The sequence below is a fragment of the Dromiciops gliroides genome, chromosome 4 (assembly GCF_019393635.1).
Source record: "Dromiciops gliroides isolate mDroGli1 chromosome 4, mDroGli1.pri, whole genome shotgun sequence".
In the NCBI taxonomy this organism is placed as follows: domain Eukaryota; kingdom Metazoa; phylum Chordata; class Mammalia; order Microbiotheria; family Microbiotheriidae; genus Dromiciops; species Dromiciops gliroides.
In genome coordinates this window covers 32,918,509-32,936,217 of record NC_057864.1, presented here as the reverse complement: position 1 = coordinate 32,936,217, position 17,709 = coordinate 32,918,509, and the positions used below count along the sequence as shown (strand labels likewise).

General features: G+C 56.4%; 1 protein-coding gene across 3 annotated transcripts; it reads right to left on the bottom strand.

Annotated features, from left to right (window-relative positions):
• Nucleotides 1-1,125: 1,125 nt before the first annotated feature.
• TMEM53 (transmembrane protein 53) lies at nucleotides 1,126-17,500 on the bottom strand. 3 transcript variants are annotated; one of them, XM_043964574.1, is made up of 4 exons: nucleotides 17,332-17,462; nucleotides 14,052-14,160; nucleotides 6,083-6,204; nucleotides 1,126-1,864 (listed from the first exon to the last, which is right to left on the bottom strand). In XM_043964574.1, exons 2-4 carry the CDS (start codon nucleotides 14,089-14,091, stop codon nucleotides 1,211-1,213), a joined length of 816 nt encoding a protein of 271 aa, XP_043820509.1. In that variant the 5' UTR covers nucleotides 14,092-14,160; nucleotides 17,332-17,462; the 3' UTR covers nucleotides 1,126-1,210. The 3 variants fall into 3 exon arrangements, with proteins under 3 accessions (XP_043820509.1, XP_043820508.1, XP_043820510.1); XM_043964573.1 differs by lacking the exon at nucleotides 14,052-14,160 and having other exon boundaries at nucleotides 17,332-17,500; XM_043964575.1 differs by lacking the exons at nucleotides 6,083-6,204; nucleotides 14,052-14,160 and having other exon boundaries at nucleotides 17,332-17,466.
• Nucleotides 17,501-17,709: the final 209 nt, after the last annotated feature.

Genomic DNA, 17,709 nt, shown 5'->3' with positions numbered 1-17,709 from the left:
GCGGGGGAGGACAGGGTTCCTGCCTTGGGGCAAAGGGGAGTGCCCAGCAAGCTGAGGCTGGCATCAAGATGAAGGCCCTAACAAGAGTTGGGGAAGAGGGCAGCTAGGTGGCGCAGTGGATAGAGCACTGGCCCTGGAGTCAAGAGGACCTGAGTTCAAATCTGGTCTCAGACACTTAATACTTACTAGCTGTGTGTCCCTGGGCAAGTCACTTAACCCCAATTGCCTCACACACACACACACACACACACACACACACACAAGTTGTGGAAGAGGCTGCTTTGGGAGGTGGGTGGCTCCTGCCAGAAACAGGATGGTCCCTTGGCAAGGGATGCTGGGGAGGGGATTCTGGTTCAGTTCTGGGCACTCCTAAGCTCTCTGTGACCCTCACCAGGCCATGAGACTCAAGATTGCTAGGCTCTAAGGGGCAGCTAGGTGGCGCAGTGGATAAAGCACCGGACTTGGATTCAGGAGTACCTGAGTTCAAATCCGGCCTCAGACACTTAACACTTACTAGCTGTGTGGCCCTGGGCAAGTCACTTAACCCCAATTGCCTCAGCAAAAAATAAAAAAAAAAAGATTGCTAGGCTCTGAATCACAGCCCAGTGTGGAGTAAACCAGACTCCTTGAGTGGTCAGCGCCCCACAGTGAAGCAGGCTCTCCTGAGGCCTGGCAGCCCCCACAGCCTTCCAGGCCGGGCCCACCTGCATCTGAGACAGCCTTCCCCACCTGGGCTGGGCTCAGTGGGCAGGGGCCCACAAGCCAGCCCTAGTCTGTTCCCAAGCCCCTGGGCTGCCTTTACTGCTGGAAGCCAAAACTGAGCCAATAGGGCAGCAAACATCCCCCACTGTTCTGCAAGCTTGGGCTGGCCCCAGGCTCTGCCAGCCCCAACTGCCATCATCCCCACCCCCTGGCCTCTGCTCTGTGTCCGCACCTTCCTCCCATAGCTGACTGGGGCAGGAGAGGGAGCAGGGGGTCTGGCCAATAGCCGGCCACTCCCTCCATCCTCCCCAGCCTATGCTCCCGGGAAAAGGGAGGAGGTGGCTCCACAAAGCTTCTGGCCTTTGGCCCCTGCTGCCAGCCTGAGCCTGGCCGGCCCTTGGGGAGCAGAGAGGCAGCAGCCCAGGCCGGAGGGGGAGCCGACTTTTATTTCTGGGCAGAAGGGGCGGGAGGAGGGGCACCCCAGGATGGCAGGCCAGGGGTGGAGCCCTCACATATGCACACAGTTGTACAGGAAGGACAGACAGAGGCTGGTGTAGTAGGTGGGGTAGTCCCGCAGGTGGCTGACGTGGGCCGAGGCGGAGAAGTCCACGGCCCGCACCAGCACCTGCTGCTCCAGCCGGGCCACCACCATGTGCTCGATGTCGCTGGCCCGGATGATGCGGTCGGCCTTGGAGTAGAGGTAGAGCTCGGGCCAGCGTGACGACTGCTTCATGAGGGCGTCGTAGTAGCTGACATGGAAGACGGCAGTGAGGGGGGCCAGCAGCAGCCGCACCAGCACGGCGGCCAGGGCGAAGGTGAGCAGCAGGAAGATGCGCAGCGCCGGCCGCTTGTTCTCCAGGATGGTGGAAAGTGCCCGCACGGCCCCCACCACGTTGCTGTTGCCGGGGGCGCTGTCGAAGATGGTGCCTACCACCCGCAGGTGGCTGAACTGTCGGTGGGTGTGGATCAGCTCCACCACGTAGCGGTACAGCATCACCCCGGCGTTGCTGAACACGTGGAAGAGGAGGGGCTTCTTCTCGATCTCATAGTCGAAGAGCAGCTCCAGCAGCTTCTTGGCGGGGCTGCGCAGGGAGGGGATGCCGAAGGGCTCCGCGAAGAAGGCCATCTGCCAGGGGGCGGTGTAGCGGATCACAATGCATCCCTGCGAGGCACAGAGACCCAACCCAACCCACAGGGTCAGCTCCAGAGCTGCCCAGAAGTAGCCCAGGCCCTGATGGGGAGGCAGGGGCAGAGGACAGGGCCCAAAGCACCCCCACAGGAGATACCCAGCCCAGAAGGGAGGTTTCCCTGAAGGCCAAAATCACAACCCTAGAGCTAGAGGCCAGCTCAGACCCCCAAACAGCTGGGCCTTCACAACTGGGCCAGGGGCTGAGCACTCATTCCAACCCACTATGCTGTGATGGGCAGAGAAAGCCCTAGAAAGCTGGAGCGGAGGTAAGTGAGAAGGCTGGGGAGGAAGCCTTTCAGAAGTTTGGTTTAGCAAACATTAAGCACCTACTCTTCAGAGAGAATCAAAGTGAGAAGCAGGTCTGGCCTCCCAGAACCTTGTGCAAGGTTCTGCACCAGCAGAGTCCACAGTTCTGGGGTTTGGGGCGGGGCGGGGAGGGAAACTACAGGCCATCTGGTAACCAGCTCTTAATTAAGCTCCTCCTCACACTGAGCTGTGCCTTCTACCCCTCACCCACAGAGGGTAAGTCTAACCTCTTCCCCACATCTCCAAAGGGCCCTCCCATTCCCCCTTCTAGGACTCTCCTGGCTCAGCATCTTCCTTTCCTCAAATGACCCCCAGGGACCTTCACCTTCCCAGGCACCCACTGCACTCTCCCCTCATCCCCGGCCTAGGCTCCTCTCACTGTCATTGAGGAGGTTCCTGTAGAGCTAGCAGCCCACCAGGACCTCTGGATCTTTTACAGGGTGATTAGTGTCTGGTGTTCACATGTTGTAGCTCAGCTTTCAGGACACCTAAGTGTGGAATTCTGTATTTATCCTCAATAACTTACCCAACCTAGAGGAAATGAGGGGAGGGGCCAGAGATGAGACAAGGGAAGTGACATTCAGCATCTGAGACAGACCAGAAGCCTGGCTCCCGTGTACACAGCCTTGCCTGCCTGGAGGGCTGGGGGCAGTCCTGGGCACCCAGTGGGCAAAAGGTCAGTTCCTCCAGCCTCTCCAAAAAGACCCAGCTCCTCCTTCCAGGGTCCCTGGTCACACTCTCTTGCCTCTGTCTCTCTCCTCCCCATCTCTGTTCCCTCTCCTTTCTCCTGTCTCTCCTCCCTGTCTGTCTCTCTCCTCCTTGTCTCTGTCTCCTCCCCATCTCTATCTCCTCTTCTCTCACCTGTTTCTCCTGTCTTTCCTCCTTGTCTCTCTTCCCCATCTCTCCTCCCCATCTCTCTCTCCTCCCTGTCTCTGTCTCTCTCTTTCCACTCCTCTCTCCTCTCTCTCCCTCTCCTCCTCTCTCCTGTCTCTCCCCACTCCAGCTTGGTAGCTGCTCTTGCTTTTCCATCAGACCCTGAAGAGTAGCTTGGCTTTCCTTCTCTCTTCCTCACTCTGCAAGGTCCCCAACACCCCCTGACCCTAAGCTCCTTTTACAGAGAGTGGCATCAGGCCAAAGGGGCCATGCAAGGAAGGCGTGTCCACACTGGGTCAGACCTTCTCTTGGGCTCTCCTGGGCCGGAGCTTCTGCCCTCCTCTCCACTCACAATGTCTGGGAAGCAAGGCCCCGGGCACCTTGGGGTCCAGTGCTTCACTGTCACCACTCACACAGACCACCCTCAGTAAGTCTGGATGTGCTTGGAACCCTATGGATGAGCCACTTCTCTATTCTATGCCTCGTTTTCCTCCCTCCAAAGAAGGGAGAATTGGCTTTCAAAGCCTGCCTTGCCCTAAAGATGGAGAGGAGGCCCCGGGCCCCCCAGGAGGTGAACTAGCTAATCAGGGTTCATCTCCAGATTAGGCAGAGCAAGCCCCCCACACATACACACCATTAAGCAGCCCCCCTAATCCCTGACTGGCTCCAATCCACCAACCAACACTTATTAGGCACCTACTGTGTGCCAGGCCCTGGGGATAGACAAACAACAGGAGCTTCCAGTCTATTGGGGACACACCATGTACAAGGTAATGGGGGGAGGTCAGAAAGGCCTACTGTAGGAGGTAACTCTGGGCTGAGCTGGAAGGAAGCAGAGGGGAAGGTGAAGGGCATTCTGGGTATGGGGACAGTTTGCCCAGAGGCCTGAAGAGAGGATGGAAGCACACCAGGGCCAGGGTGGGGGCCACGCCCTAGCCTGTGCCCTTTCCAGGACCCCCTGAGACACACAAGGGGAAGGGAAAGAATGAAGGTGGCCAGAGGAGGTGGAGACATAGACCCTCAGCGTGCTAGGCCTGGGGGATGCAAGACCCCCACTCTTCACTTATTTAAGCTGTAATTCTGCTCCCTAAAAACGTGGGGCTGGAATTGGAGAAGGCCACTTCCCAGGGGCCCCCTGCACCAAGAAAGGCCCAGCCAGCGCCTCACTGGGCTGAGTGCCTGTCAATCATCAATGCTCTGCCCAATGAGGAGGTAGCCTGAGGTGTCTTTTAGACACCCAACAGGAACTCGATTGGGGTGGGGGTGGGGGCGGCGCTGGATGGGTCCTGGATCTGACTGGGATCAGGATGAAGGGGGATGGGGTCAGTCAGCCTCTGCCCCGAGGGGTAGGGTGGAGGCCCCCAGTACAGGGCCTGATGAGATGAAGCTGCTCTTCTCCAAAGGGCAGAAGCAAACAACCAACCAGCAAATGGGCTTGGGCCCAGGGGCAGGATGCAGGGAGGCAGCCCTCCTGGGCTGGGCACCACAAGGCAGCCCAGAGGCCTCCCCAGGGGCAGCCTGGGGTCCCACTCCATCTAGGTGGCATCGCACCCCAATGTGCCCAAGCTGATACTGAAGGTCCAGGGCCTACATGAAAGGGGAGCAGTGGTGATCAGGCAAAGGGCTCCATACTCCATCTTTAGGCCTCACTATTTTGTCTGTTTCCTGGTAAAAATGCCTTCCAAGAGGGCAGCGAGGTGGCACAGTGGATAAAGCACTTGCCCTGGATTCAGGAGGACCTGAGTTCAAATCCAGCCTCAGACACTTGACACTAGCTGTGTGACCCTGGGCAAGTCACTTAACCCTCATTGCCCTGCCCGAAAAAAGTACCTTTCAAAAAAATGCCAATCTTGTCTCAGCGGAGCTCAGAGAAAAAAGGATTTGTTTAAACTCTGCCCAAGACAAATGAGGAATTGGAGAGGAAAGACCCCAAGACGTGGGTCACAAATGCTGAGTTCTAGCTGGGCCCTATCACTAATGAGCTGTGTGACCGAGCAAGCCTCTGCCCCTCTCTGGGCTGATGTCCTCATGTGGATAAGATGAAGACCTCAGAGGAATGCATGGGGCAAACTCAAGGAAGCAGCAGCTTGGCCAGGCCAGGAAGAGAGAAAACCTCATGACCAACATAAACACAGCTTGTTTCAAAAAGCAGAGGAAGCAAGGACAAAAATCCTGCGCTGTCAGGCTTGTATGAGGGCCGAGCAGCTCCTGCTGGGGAGCTCAGCCCTGCTGAGGCAGAACAGGCCTGGTAGGAGGCTCCAAGCACGTGTGCTCTTAGCTCTCTGAAGTGGGGGGAGCCTGGGGGTGGTCCTGGCACCCATCCAGGGAGCTGCTGCTCAGGGGCAGTCAGCCTGGGGGCCAGGCCCGGCAGGCAGGAAGCAGAAGGCTGTGCCTCTCCCACCCAGCAGGAAGGCCATGGAGGGCAGGAGGCGCCCTTGGGAGAGAACAAGGGATCTTCTGCCCCAAGGTTCCCTGGTAGCCCCAGGCCCGTATTGAATAAGGAGCTAAGAGCAGCCCAACCTCCCAACCTCAACCGCTCCCCAACACCCTCTGGTCTGGCTCTCAGGACCAGACAGGCCCCTGGCTCCTGCCTCCTCTCCCATTACCCTCCAGCCAACCCAACTCTTGGCCATTTCCCTGATGAATCCTGCCCTTCTCGGTCTCTGACACTGGCTCATGGGGTCCTCTTCACCACCACCATCCCCCCCCCCCCCCCCGCCCCTGAGATAAGAACTGCTCCCACCCTCCCCTTGGAGCCCCAGCTGTTAGTGGAGGTGCCTTCTAGACTGTCTCCCGCCATTAAACTGAAAGCTCTCTGAGGGCAGGGTCTGTTCTTTTACTATCCATACAGTACCAAGCACAGGCCCGGTACACAGCAGGAACATAATCAATACTCTTCACACCCCCACTTTCCCAGCACAGAAAGGAGAGAGAAGAAGGAGCCAGGCTTGGACCCAAGGGGCCCCTCAAGACTCCCTGGAAGGCAGGAAGTGGCTAAGACCACTCACTCACCCTGTTGAAGTAGATGGTACTGTACTTGGACAGGTTTTTGTCTGTGCAGCCTCCCCAGCCCAGCAGAATCACCACCGGCTGCTGATGCCCTCTCTCCCTTCTCTCTGGGTCTGTGCTTGTTTCTGAAACATAATCCAAGGCAAGCTAACACCACGCTTCCCCTCAAGAAAAGAGATTAGTGTCAGGGTGTGGCCTTGCCCTCTGCCCTTCTGGGCCCTTCCCGCCGGATGACCCAAAGCTCTCGGCTTCAAGGCCTTCACATCCGACCCAGAACCATAAGCTTGAAGCTGGCCAAGCACAACGGTGCCAGGAGGCAGAGGAGAGGCAAGCATCACCAGCCCCCGTGACAGCTCTCAGAGATGAAGAGATTTGCCCAAGGCCACACCTTCAGTGCCTGGATGGGCCCCAAGAGCAGCCCCTGCCCCCCAAAACCCCGGTCCAGCACTGTCCATTATGCCATTCAGCCATCTCCTCCACAACATCCTCAGCTCTGCACATCCCCCCTCCACCTGCGGGGAAAGGGGGGGTCACTCGGGGACAGCTCTTCCTCATACGCCGCCTCCCCAGGGGCTGCAATGAAGCACGCCCCCCATCAATCATACTGACAGTGGCTCAATAAACATTTGTGAAACACCTGCCATGTGCCAAGCCATGGGGATACAAAAAGAGGCAAAAGACAATCTCTGCCGTCGAGGGGCTCATCTAAGGGGGAGATGAGCTGACAAATACGTACAAAGAATCAAGAGGAAACAATTCATGGGGAGAAGGCACTAGAATGCAAACGGGCTGCACTTGGAGGAGGCCCAGATGAGGAGAAAGAGCACCCCAGACATGGGGGACAGCTGGAGAAAGCGCCTGACATGGAGGCTCTTGTTTGTGGAGGCCGGTGTCACCGGATCCAAGAGTACACGGCAGAGGTGACGTCTAAGGAGGCCGGAAAGGTCGGGCGGAACAAGATCACAAAGGGCTTCGAATGCCAAACGGAGCGTTTTGTATTGGATCCTGTAGGCCAGAAGGAACCCCTGAAGCCTCGTGGGGGGCGGGGAGGACTTTAGGAATCTCCCTGTGGTGCCTGAATGAAGGATGAATTGTCATTCCCTGTGCGAGTTCAGCAGCCCGTATGGGAAGCAAGCAACACCTTGTCCACATTCAGGGGACATCTAATGCCCAGAGAAAGATGGCTGTGATGACAGACACCTGTGGAAGCCCACCTACCTTGCCAAGCACTCAACAAGCCCAAAGGGATACATCTGAGCAGCCTCTGCCCTGATCACGTGCCTGACTTTTTCCATTTTTTTAACTCAATTCAACAAACATTCTTAAAGTTCCTAACGTGTGAACTGAGTCACTGGTGACATCAAGATGAAAATGAAGCAAGCCTTATTCTGAAGTGCTCTGCAAGGTTACAGAACCTAAGTAAATACAGACGACCAACAAGGGAATCTCAAAGAACAGATGCTGACGCTCACTTCAAGGCTGTTCAGAAAAGGCCTGTGTAGGAGAGAAGCTGTATGGAGATGAGGAGATGAGGAGAGGGGACATACCAGACAGGAGTGGGGGGGACCATTCCTTCAAAGGCTCAAGATGCAGTGGAAGACAACCCCTACTCTAGGAGGGAACAGCTGGACAGCAAGAAGGGGAGCTCTCCAAGTGCAGCTCGTGTGAGTGCCCCACGTGGCCCTGGACGTGGTCTCATGGTTTTAGCCTCGTTAGGCCTCAGAATTCCTCAGCTCTCAAGGGAGGGGGCTGGATTAGGTGACCTCTACCTTCTCTTCCATCTCTAACTCTACACGGATAATCCAGGCCTTGTGCCTGCCTTTAAACAGCCCTCCCTTGGACACTGCAGAAACATGTGAGCCCCTGCCCGAGATGGGAAAGGTGCCCGGGATACAAGGACTTATATAAGAGGGGCCAGGCCCTTCCTTATGTTCCCCTGATAAGGAAAGAGGGGATTCTTGAGAACAAAGCGTGCTGAAGGCTGGAGGGAGCAAGCAGCGGCCGATCACAAACAGAGCTACCTCAGCCTATGCCCTCAGCTTCTGGTTAGGCACAAAATCAGGATATGGCAGGCAGAAGGACCCACAGCTGGCAGGAATACCCACTAGGGCATGTCAGCAGGGAGCCATCCGGCCCCTGCTCAAAGACCTCCAAGGAGGGGAAGCTCCCCACCCCCCACTCGAGGCAGCCCATGCTGTCCCATGGGGGACAGCCTACATTATCAAAATCTTCTTCCTGACAACAAGCCTCAGTCTGTCACTCTACAGCTTCCCGCTCCTGCACAGAACAGCCCAAGGCCCCTACGAGTCTCCCCTCCTCCTGGAGAACCCTTCCCAATCCCTTCAAATCATTTTCAGGCAGCATAAACTCAGGGCCCTATCCCGTCCCAGCCAGCCTCTTCTGGCCGGCCTCTGGGCTCTCAATGTCCTCATTATGTCGTGTTGCCCAGAATTGACCACAGTCCTCCAGGTGAGGTCTGACAAGGGCAGAGGATGGAGCAGGATGGTCGCCTCCCTGCTTGTAGAGGCTCTGCCTCTTTTCACCTGGCCCAAGAGGTGAGGTAGAGACCCCATTCTACAAACCCTTCTGTAAGAGCATCAGTACCAGGGAAAAAGCCCACCCCACTCCCACATTTCCTTGGAGAGAAGCCATACATGCCCAGACACACACACACACACACACACACACACACACACACATGAACACACACATGCCCACACTCACATACACACACACACACACACATACACACACGACCTTCCTTGAGAAACCAAAGCTGCTTCCCCAGAGTTAAGATGGGCCCTTCCCTCACTGGGTTCTGGGTTCTCCCAGCCCAGGCGAGGGCACTGACCAGAAAGGAGCAAAGGGACCACACATCTGCCAGCTTCTGATTCAGCTTTATGAGAGCCTGAAGTGGTGACCCACATGCTTCAAGGCTGTGTTAGGGAGAGAGTCGATCTATCAGTCACTGACCCTGGCACCAGAGGCAGCCAGCACACTCTTGTAGAAATTAATGGCATCCCCATCTGCCTCCCACGACCCTCAGGCCCATCCCTGTGGGCCCACACTGCTGCTGCCACCTCCCCGCCAACACCCCAGCTCCTGGGCACATTTCCCGGCTGCCTCCTCCTTCACAGGCTTCCTTCCTGAAGTTTCTGGCGCACCCATATCCAGAGGCAAAGGGCACCGGCTCTGCAATCTGAACCTCTGGATGGAGGCCATGATGATGCTGGCAGGTGCAGGGCTCCCTCCTCAGTACACAAAGCTGTTCACATGTCTTACCCCTCAAGACTACAATGGCCAGTTGTGACTGTGCCCATTTCACAGATAAGGAGCTGAGTCTCCAAGATGAAGGAAGCAGCCCACAATCATACAGCCAACACCCCCCACAGGCCTGAGGGGCCAGGAATGGGCCGGAAGAAGGGAGGGAAGCAGGAACAGGGCAAGGAGGCTGGAGCTGCTGCTCCAGTGAGAGGGACAAGCAGCTGAAGGGAGTGGGCAACAGCAGAAGGCACCCCTTCCCCGCCCTACTCATTTCCTGGGGGTGGAAGGAAGAGCTGGTGTGAGAAAGAATGCCCCCAGACAGCAGAGAGCAGGGCGGGACACCTGGTTGCTGGTCCCTGCTTGGCCACTCACCATTCCCAGCTTAAAATGAGTAAAATAAAATGAGGGGATGGAACCCAACAAGGGTCTGTGGTTCTGTGATTGGCCCTGCCTCCATGCCCTCCTGGAGCAGGGCTCGGCACCAACCTTGGGCCTGGAGACAGGGATGCCCAGGACTTACAGCCTGCATCTTTCTGGCTGAACCACATAAAACTGGAGGAGGGTAGGCCTGAAGCTTGCCATGGGGCCCTGGGCAAATCTCCCACATATGTCCTGGGATGGAGAGCCCCAGTTTGGCACACTTCCCTGACCAGTGTGACAAAGAGCTGGGCCGGCAGCCCCATGAGGATGTTAGACAATCCCACAGATGTGGGGTGAAAAGGGCCCTCAGAGGCCAAGAGGCATCCGCAATCATGCAGATGGCTCAGACTCAGGCCCTTTGACTCCAGTGCCAAATCTCCTGCCTTTGAACCCATGGTTTACAGGTGAAGAAAGGAGGGAAAAGTGACTTATCCAGGGCCACCCCTCAGTGAGCACACATTGGAACGGAGATCTGACCCCAGCCCACCTCCCTGTCCCACACAGCGCCTCCTCTCACTCACATCCCATATCACACTGGCCCACCGAAGGTGACACAAGATTTAGGAAGCCTCGCTCATCCTTTCTCCCATGTCCAGGCGCACACCGTATACACCCCGGCGAACCTGGGTCCACCAAGGCCTATCCTTCAGGCCCCCTGGCTGTCCATCCACACTGACACCACCCATCCCAGGGCTCATAAGGACCAGAGGAACAAAGAGAGTAGGGAAAAAGGTTTTCCAGAAGAGGGTGTACAAATCAAGGTACCCCGATTCCCCTCTAAGTCCCTACTGACCAAGCCAAGGGCAGCAGAGCCAAGCAGAGCCAAGAGCAGTCAGGGTGGGCAAATGACATCATGGACAGCTCCCCCTGCTTCGTCCTGTGTTCTTCCAATGGGCTGGACCCCCACAAAGACCAGCAGTAGCCACTCCGATCCCTCCAGGGTGTGATGTGGAATCACACGGAGCCCTGAATCCTGGACATCAGAACCGTCCTTGCTCAAAATCCCAAGACTCACTGGAAGGGCCAGTCCAAACTTGTTGGCCCAGCATTCGAGGCCTTCCCCTGGACAGGCCCACCAGATCTACCCAAAACATGCCTCCTTGCCATCCTCCATATGTATCACATCACTTGGACCAGCACCTTTGTTCATGCTCCTTGCCTCCCTTTTCCAAACCTTACCCAACCAGCTCCCTCCTACCTCTTCCAGGAAGCCTTCCTGGGCTTCTCTGGTTCATCCCTATCTCCAGAGTCCCAAAGCTCCCCCACCCACCCACCCATCACCGCAACTCCAGAAGCTCCATTTGGCCCCTGCCATCCATCCCTGCCTTATGTGGCCATGGGCTTCTTCAGCCGGGCCTTGTCTCCTTCTACTGGACTACAGGCTCCAGGAGGGGAAAGCTGAGGGCCTACCAAGGCCTTCCAGCTGGACATTCTTCCCTGGCACTACGAGAAACAGCCTTCAGTAATGCCACAGGGGCCAGTTAGACCCCTGGGAGCCATGGAGTGCTGGCACTCCTGCCCAGCTATGTGATACTCTGGAGAAAGACGGGGAGGTCTGAATTCTAATCCTGCCTCGGACACCTGCTACTAGCTATGTGTCTCTGGACAAGTCACTTCCCTCTCTGAGCCTAAGTCTCGCCCCCTGCCACTTGGGGATAATGGTCCTGGCATCTCATATGTCACAGGCTCCCTACAGAGTCCAAGGTCAGAGGCAGCCCCCAGAAGGTGGCACCAAAGCCCATATAACTGCATCTCTGACCTCCCCCTGCCCCTCCCATGCCCAGGTGGTCATCCTGCACTAACAACTAGACTTCCTCAAAGAAAGCCTCCTGGGAGCAAGTGTCTGAGGCTGATGATGTCATCTAACAGTGGCTGACATCTGAATCCTCCACCTTCACACTGGGATACAGGGGCAGCCCACAAGAGGCCTGCAGCCCCGCCCATGGCCCTGGGGCCTCCTCAGCAAACCCAGTACAGAGGCTGAGGCGTCCCTCCCCTGCCCCCCTCAGCCTGTGGCCTTGGCCTGACCCTTCCTCGGGCCTTGGCTGCTCCAGCATCAGCCCCTTCCTCTCTTCTTCCATCTTCCCCTAAATAGACTCAGCTCATGACAGGCTGAAACAAGCCCACCCAGCCTGGGCCTCGCTGACCTGGGGCTCAGGCCCCTGCAGCCTGGCCTCCATCCATCCCTCTGCTGCAGCTCCTCCCTCAAAGGTCACCCGGGAGCTCCAGACTCCAATTCAAAGGTCGTCTTCCATTCCTCAGCCTACCGGATGTTTCTACAGCAGCTGCCTGGCTGGTCTGGGAGCTGAGTCCCAGATCAATGACCTGCTGCCTGCTGGGTCATTCACTGTCTGCGTTTCCTCACTGACAAGCATTTATTAAGCACCAGCTATGTGCAAGGAGCTGATCGGGAGCCTAGGGACAAAAGGACCAAAATGGCAGTCCCTGCCCTTGAGCAGCAGATGAGGGTCCTCATCTATAAAATGGGGGAGGGGAGGGAGCCAGACGATCCCCATGACCCCTCCTTGGTGGCTCTGCCAAAGCCTCCTCCGTGTCTAGCCCACACCCTTAGCCACTCAGTGCCAGATCTGCCCTTGGCCATTTCAGCTGCTCTCTCCCCTAAGTCCAGAGAAGCTAATTTACCTCCAGTGGGCCCCACCCGCGGTAACCTGAGAGCAGATTTAAAAGGTCACAGAGAACCTCCCAAGACTCGCCCAACAGGATGACCGCCACCCAGGGCTGGTGATCTGTGGCCGGGAAGGCCCTGCTGAAGTAAGGTCTGGAGGGCCCCTGGAGCCCAGGGGCTGTCTCCAGCACGGGGAAGGGGAGCTGTGAGCCACTTTCAAAGAAAGTGCATGACAATGGTATTTCTATTTCTGGGCCAGCAGACGGGGGCAGAGGGCACCAGCAAAGGCAAAGAAGAATCCACTTTCTAAGCAACTTGCAAATCCAATCAAAGGGGCTTTAAATGGAAAAGGAGGAGGGAGGAATAAAGCTACTAAGGCAGCTACACCAAGACAGATTCCACAGAGAGGAACAACAGAACTGAAGAAAAGACGAGAGGCCCATGAAGACAAAATCCCAGGGCTCTGAGAGTCAGCAGGGACCCCATCGTCCTCGAATCCCACCCATCCCCCAACAGGATCCTGCTGTAACACATGTGACAAGTGTCCCTCAACCTCTGCCTGAAGGGATGGAGTGCCCAGCACCTCACAGGGATCCCCTGCCTCAGTGGGCCTCTCTGCCCTTTCCCCCCCACCGCTCCCGCTTCTGCCCCGAGCTTGAGCAGAACAAGGCTTATCCCCCTTCTTGGGACAGGCCTTCACATGCTCCTGTGCCAAGGTATCTGTTCTCCTGCACTCCCGATCCTCATGGGGCAAGGACTCCAGGCCCTTCATCGCAGTGGCTCCTCCCTTCCTTCAGACAATCTAGCTGATCCACAGCCTCCTGAAGGTGCCCCCAGCACCGAGCATCATCGTCCAGAGGAGGTCTGCTGGGAAGTGGACAGAAGACCGACCACCTCCTTTTTCCTGAACACCTGAACCCCTTAATATGACCCCAGCTGCTTCGAGATTTGTGGGCCACCCCACACCCTGCTGACTCACTGAGCATCCAGCCCACTGAAAAAAAGGCTGAGTTCTTTTTCAGACCACCTGCTGTCTACCCAAGCCTCCCCTGTGCTGTCCCTGCGCAGCTGGTTGTTTTTCCTATCCTGCCTAACACTGCATTTGCTCTGATTCGATTTTCTCTTACCCAGCGCCCTGTCTGGCCTCCAGCGTGGGCTCCCTCCCTTCCAGCTCTGTAGCAGCTGCCAATCTGATAAGCACACACTTTGGCCTTTCACCAACCCACTGATTAGCAGGTAAAAAAGCAAAGATCCCTGGGAGGCCATGAACAGCTACCCTCAGAGTTCAGCAACACCACCATTTGGGACTCCCTCCAACTGTGTTCTGTCTTTCCCACTTTGTCAAACAGTCTGCTCTATGCCAGGTAAATTATCACCTCCAGTATTCTCCTGCTGTATCAGGGTCACAGGGTTCTTGAGAAAACCTTCCTGGCTACTGTGGTCTCGGCTTCCTTTTGGAAAGACTCCCTGATCACATCTTCATTTGGTTGACAATTCTCCCAGTAACCATAGCCAAGCTCCCTGCCCCACAGCTGCAGAGCCCCCCCCCCCTTCCCTTTTTGTGAAAACCAGGACTTCTGCCCTCCCCTGCCCCATCCCCACATTCACATGACTGTCAGTGGCTCGAAGCCTTAAGGGGGTGGGGGTGTGGCTGTCATTCACCTGCACTCCCACTGGGCAGCTCAGGGCTCTCCAGCTCCATCCTTAGCTTGACTATCAGCTCCCTCTAAGTTATTTGTTCTGTCCTTCCCAATCCAAGTCATTCATTCTCCTTCGAGAAGAAAACAGAAGCAAATTATGACTGGAGCAGCTCAGCCTTCCCTCTGGTTAGTGACCAGCCTGTCCACTCCTAGAGAAGGTCCTTCCCCATCTCTGCAGTCCTTACAGGCTCTCAGGCCTGCCCTGACTCCCTCCATGACATCTCCCCTTCTCCCCATTCACCCCTCCTTCCTCCCATGTGGGCCCTCATCGTCTCTCTCCTGGACCACTGTTCTCCCTGCACCAACTCCACCCACTCCCCTTCCATCTTTTCCTGGGCCGCCAAAGGGATTGTCTTAAAAGTGCAAGTCCGACCATGAAACTCCCCTGCTCCCTATTGCCACCAAGGCCCAAAATAAACTCCTCCAGTGAGTTTTTAAAGCCTTTGCAACCTTGCTGCCTCCACCCTTTCCAGCTCATTGCACCCTTTTACACACTCTTTGGTGCAGTCCAATTTGCCTTCTTGTTGGCCTCCATCCAAAGCACTACATTTCCCCTCTCCAAGCCTTTGCCCAGGCTGTTCCCCATGCCTGGGATGCCCTCCCTCCTCATTTCTGCCTCTGAGAATCCCTAATTCTCTTCATGGCTCAATTTAACTGCCACCTTTCACCCCCAGGCACTGGTGACTCCGAAACATCAGGACTACATCTGAAAAGGCAAAGGCTGGAGCTAGATCGTGGAGGGCTTTAGGTGGATTGAAAAGGAAGGGAACGAACACTGATTAGGCTCCTGCTATGTGCCAGACCCTGTGCTACACAATTTACAATTATCATCGCATTAAGTTCTCACTCCTCACAACCAGAGGGGGTGGGGGTGTTATCATTCCCATTTTACAGATGAGGGAGACCTGCCACGATTATTAGAGATGAGGAAAAAGGGCAGGTAGCCAAGCAGCTTGCCCTGGTCCCCCAACAAGTTAGGGGTACAAGAGAGGCTCTGCATGCAAGGTGACCCAAGCTGAGTCCCAGAAGGGATCAGACAAGCAGGAAGAGGATGCCAATAGTGAGCAGGGCCACACAGGCCACCAGAGGAGGGGACAGCCAAGATCACAACCTGCCAAGAGGTGGAGGAGGAGATAGGGTGCAGCCACAAGGAAATCCCAGGTGATGGTAGAAAGGTGTGGGAGCCTGGAAGCTGACTGTAAATGCTTGGAAAATGGGGCAGAGGGAGTAAGGAAGAGGACATTAACAAGTGGAAGCAGCTTTTTCTCAGAATCTGGCTGTGAACAGGAGGACAGGGACTCACCCCAAAGATACCACTTGCTCAGCCTTTGGGCAGCCTGTTCCCTGTGCCCAAAACATCCCATTTCCCTGTATTTACCTTCTGAGGTTACCCAATGGCTCCCTATCCTCCCCTTTAGCCCTTCACAAAGTGCCTCCACCCTACCTCCCCCACCCTCACCCTTCCATACTCCGGGCCCAACTGTCCTTGCCTCAGTTTCTCACACTTGGCTCTCCATCTCCTGTCCCATGTTCCCTAGGCCTTTCCTCATTCTCCTCCCTCCAGCGGCATGCCTATCTGACCATTCTATTTGTTCTATATGGATGTTGTTGATAATGTATCTAGGTCCTGCTCATCGTCCCCTTAGAATAGAAACTCCTTGTTTCAGTCTTTCTCTTGGCATCTCCAGTTGCCTCGCACATAGTAGGTACTTCACCACTGTTTGCTGACTGGAATGGTAGGGGGGAGGTTGGGGGGGATTCACAGCCAGGTCTCTCCCCCTTAAAAAAATAACTAACATTTTAAAGTCAATTACTCTGCACTGAACCCTCCCTTTCTGGCTCTTCATGCCTCCAGACAGAAGGAACTGGAAATGCCACCCCTGTCCCAGAATCACCCAAGCAGAGGTCAGAGCATGACTCATCCAATCTGCAGATGACCCACAGCTGGAGGGTGGACTGACACTCTGCATGACAAAGTCAAGACCCAAAAGGAGCTTAGTAGACTAGAATGACGTTCTGACTTTATTAAGAGATTGAATAGGAATAAAAGTCAAGTCAAATGCTTGAGTTAAAAAAACAACACAAGCACACTGGTAAAGGCAGGATGGAGGAGCTGACACTAACCCGCATCTCCTGAGTCCAGCATCTGGGGGACTCCATGCCTGCCAGGGCCCCTCCCCACTGTGAGAGCCGTTGATTGATCAATCAGCATCCCTAAATCTCGGCTCCCTCATCGCTCAATCTCAACAAGCCTTTCACTTCTTCCCTCAGCTGGGGCTCTTGGGAACTGACGTGAGGAGGGCAGCTTTGGAGCCCTCCTCCAAGGGTGCCCCCCTGACCCTCTGTCATAGGAAAACATCCAAAGCCACCGGACTTCCAGGAATGCCCCCTATCAGTGAAGTAAGCAGGCTGACCAAGACAGCAGCAGGGGACCCAAAGAGCTGTGCTCCCACACACAGTCTTGGGCCAAAGTCAGGCAGGAAGGAGACTAAGGCAAGGTCTGTCCCAAGCTGCCCTCGGTCTGGTGTGGTGGACCTTGGGTGGAGCTCCCCCTGTCACTCATTTCCTGTGTGACTCTGGGCAAGTCTCTGGCCCTCTCTGGGCCTCAGATTCCTCGTCAGTGAAACTGGGAGGGGGAAGACTAGATGAGCTCTGAGGACCTTTCCAGCTTTAAATGTCTGGAGGTCTCAGGGAGCTTGTCAGACATGAATTTAAAGCTCAGTCCTGTTTCCAGGCATTGTGTCATGAGAGAAGCGGCTGTTCCAGACCTCCCCTGTGGGGCCCCCACACTCCAAGGCTGACCAAGAACCTGTCGGGCAGGTATCCTGGCCATCAGGAAGGAAGGAGAAGGGGAGATGGGGTGTGAGGCTCAGCAAAGAGCCTTCCTCTTCCCTATGGGGGCAAGAGATGCAGAGACACCTTGTACAGGTGCCCACAGGTATGTGGGGGAAACCCAAGGGGTGTATGGGGGAGCCCCTGCACAGGGACCCATAGGTGTGCATGGAAGAACCCCTGCACGGGGACCAGCGTGAATGTGGAACCCCGGGAGCATATGGAGGAGCCCCTGCACAATGTGGGGGGTTCCTGGGGGACATAGCCAAGGGCGTATGAGGAGCCCTGGCGTGTATGAGAGTGCCCCTGCACAGGGATCCAGAGAGTAGGAAGGAGGCTCGTGGACTTTTGGGGGAGCCCCTGAAAGAAGCCCCGCCCCCACCCCGCCCCCCCCAGCCCCAGCCCCATACCCTGACAGCGCGGGACCTGGTCCGGGATCTGAATGGTCACGTCCAAGTCGGCGGAGCCCATTGCGGGTGGCGGGGCCCTTCCCGGGTTCCCTCCCAGGAACCCTCCCTCCCTCCCGGGCCGGAGTCCCCTGTGCCCGGGACTGGGTCAGGGCTCCGCGCACGCCAAGACCCTCCCTTTCCGGTTCTTCGCACCTCCTCTCGCATAGGGAACCGGAAATCCCACCCCTGCCCCTTAATTACCCAATCAGAGGCCAGGATCGCACTGTGACCTGCCCAGGCTTCATGGCAACGGGCGCCGCTCCGCCCCGTCGCGTCCGCAGCCATAGCAACTGCTCGCAGTCGCCCCGCCTGTCGTCACGACGTCCCGCCCCAGAGTCC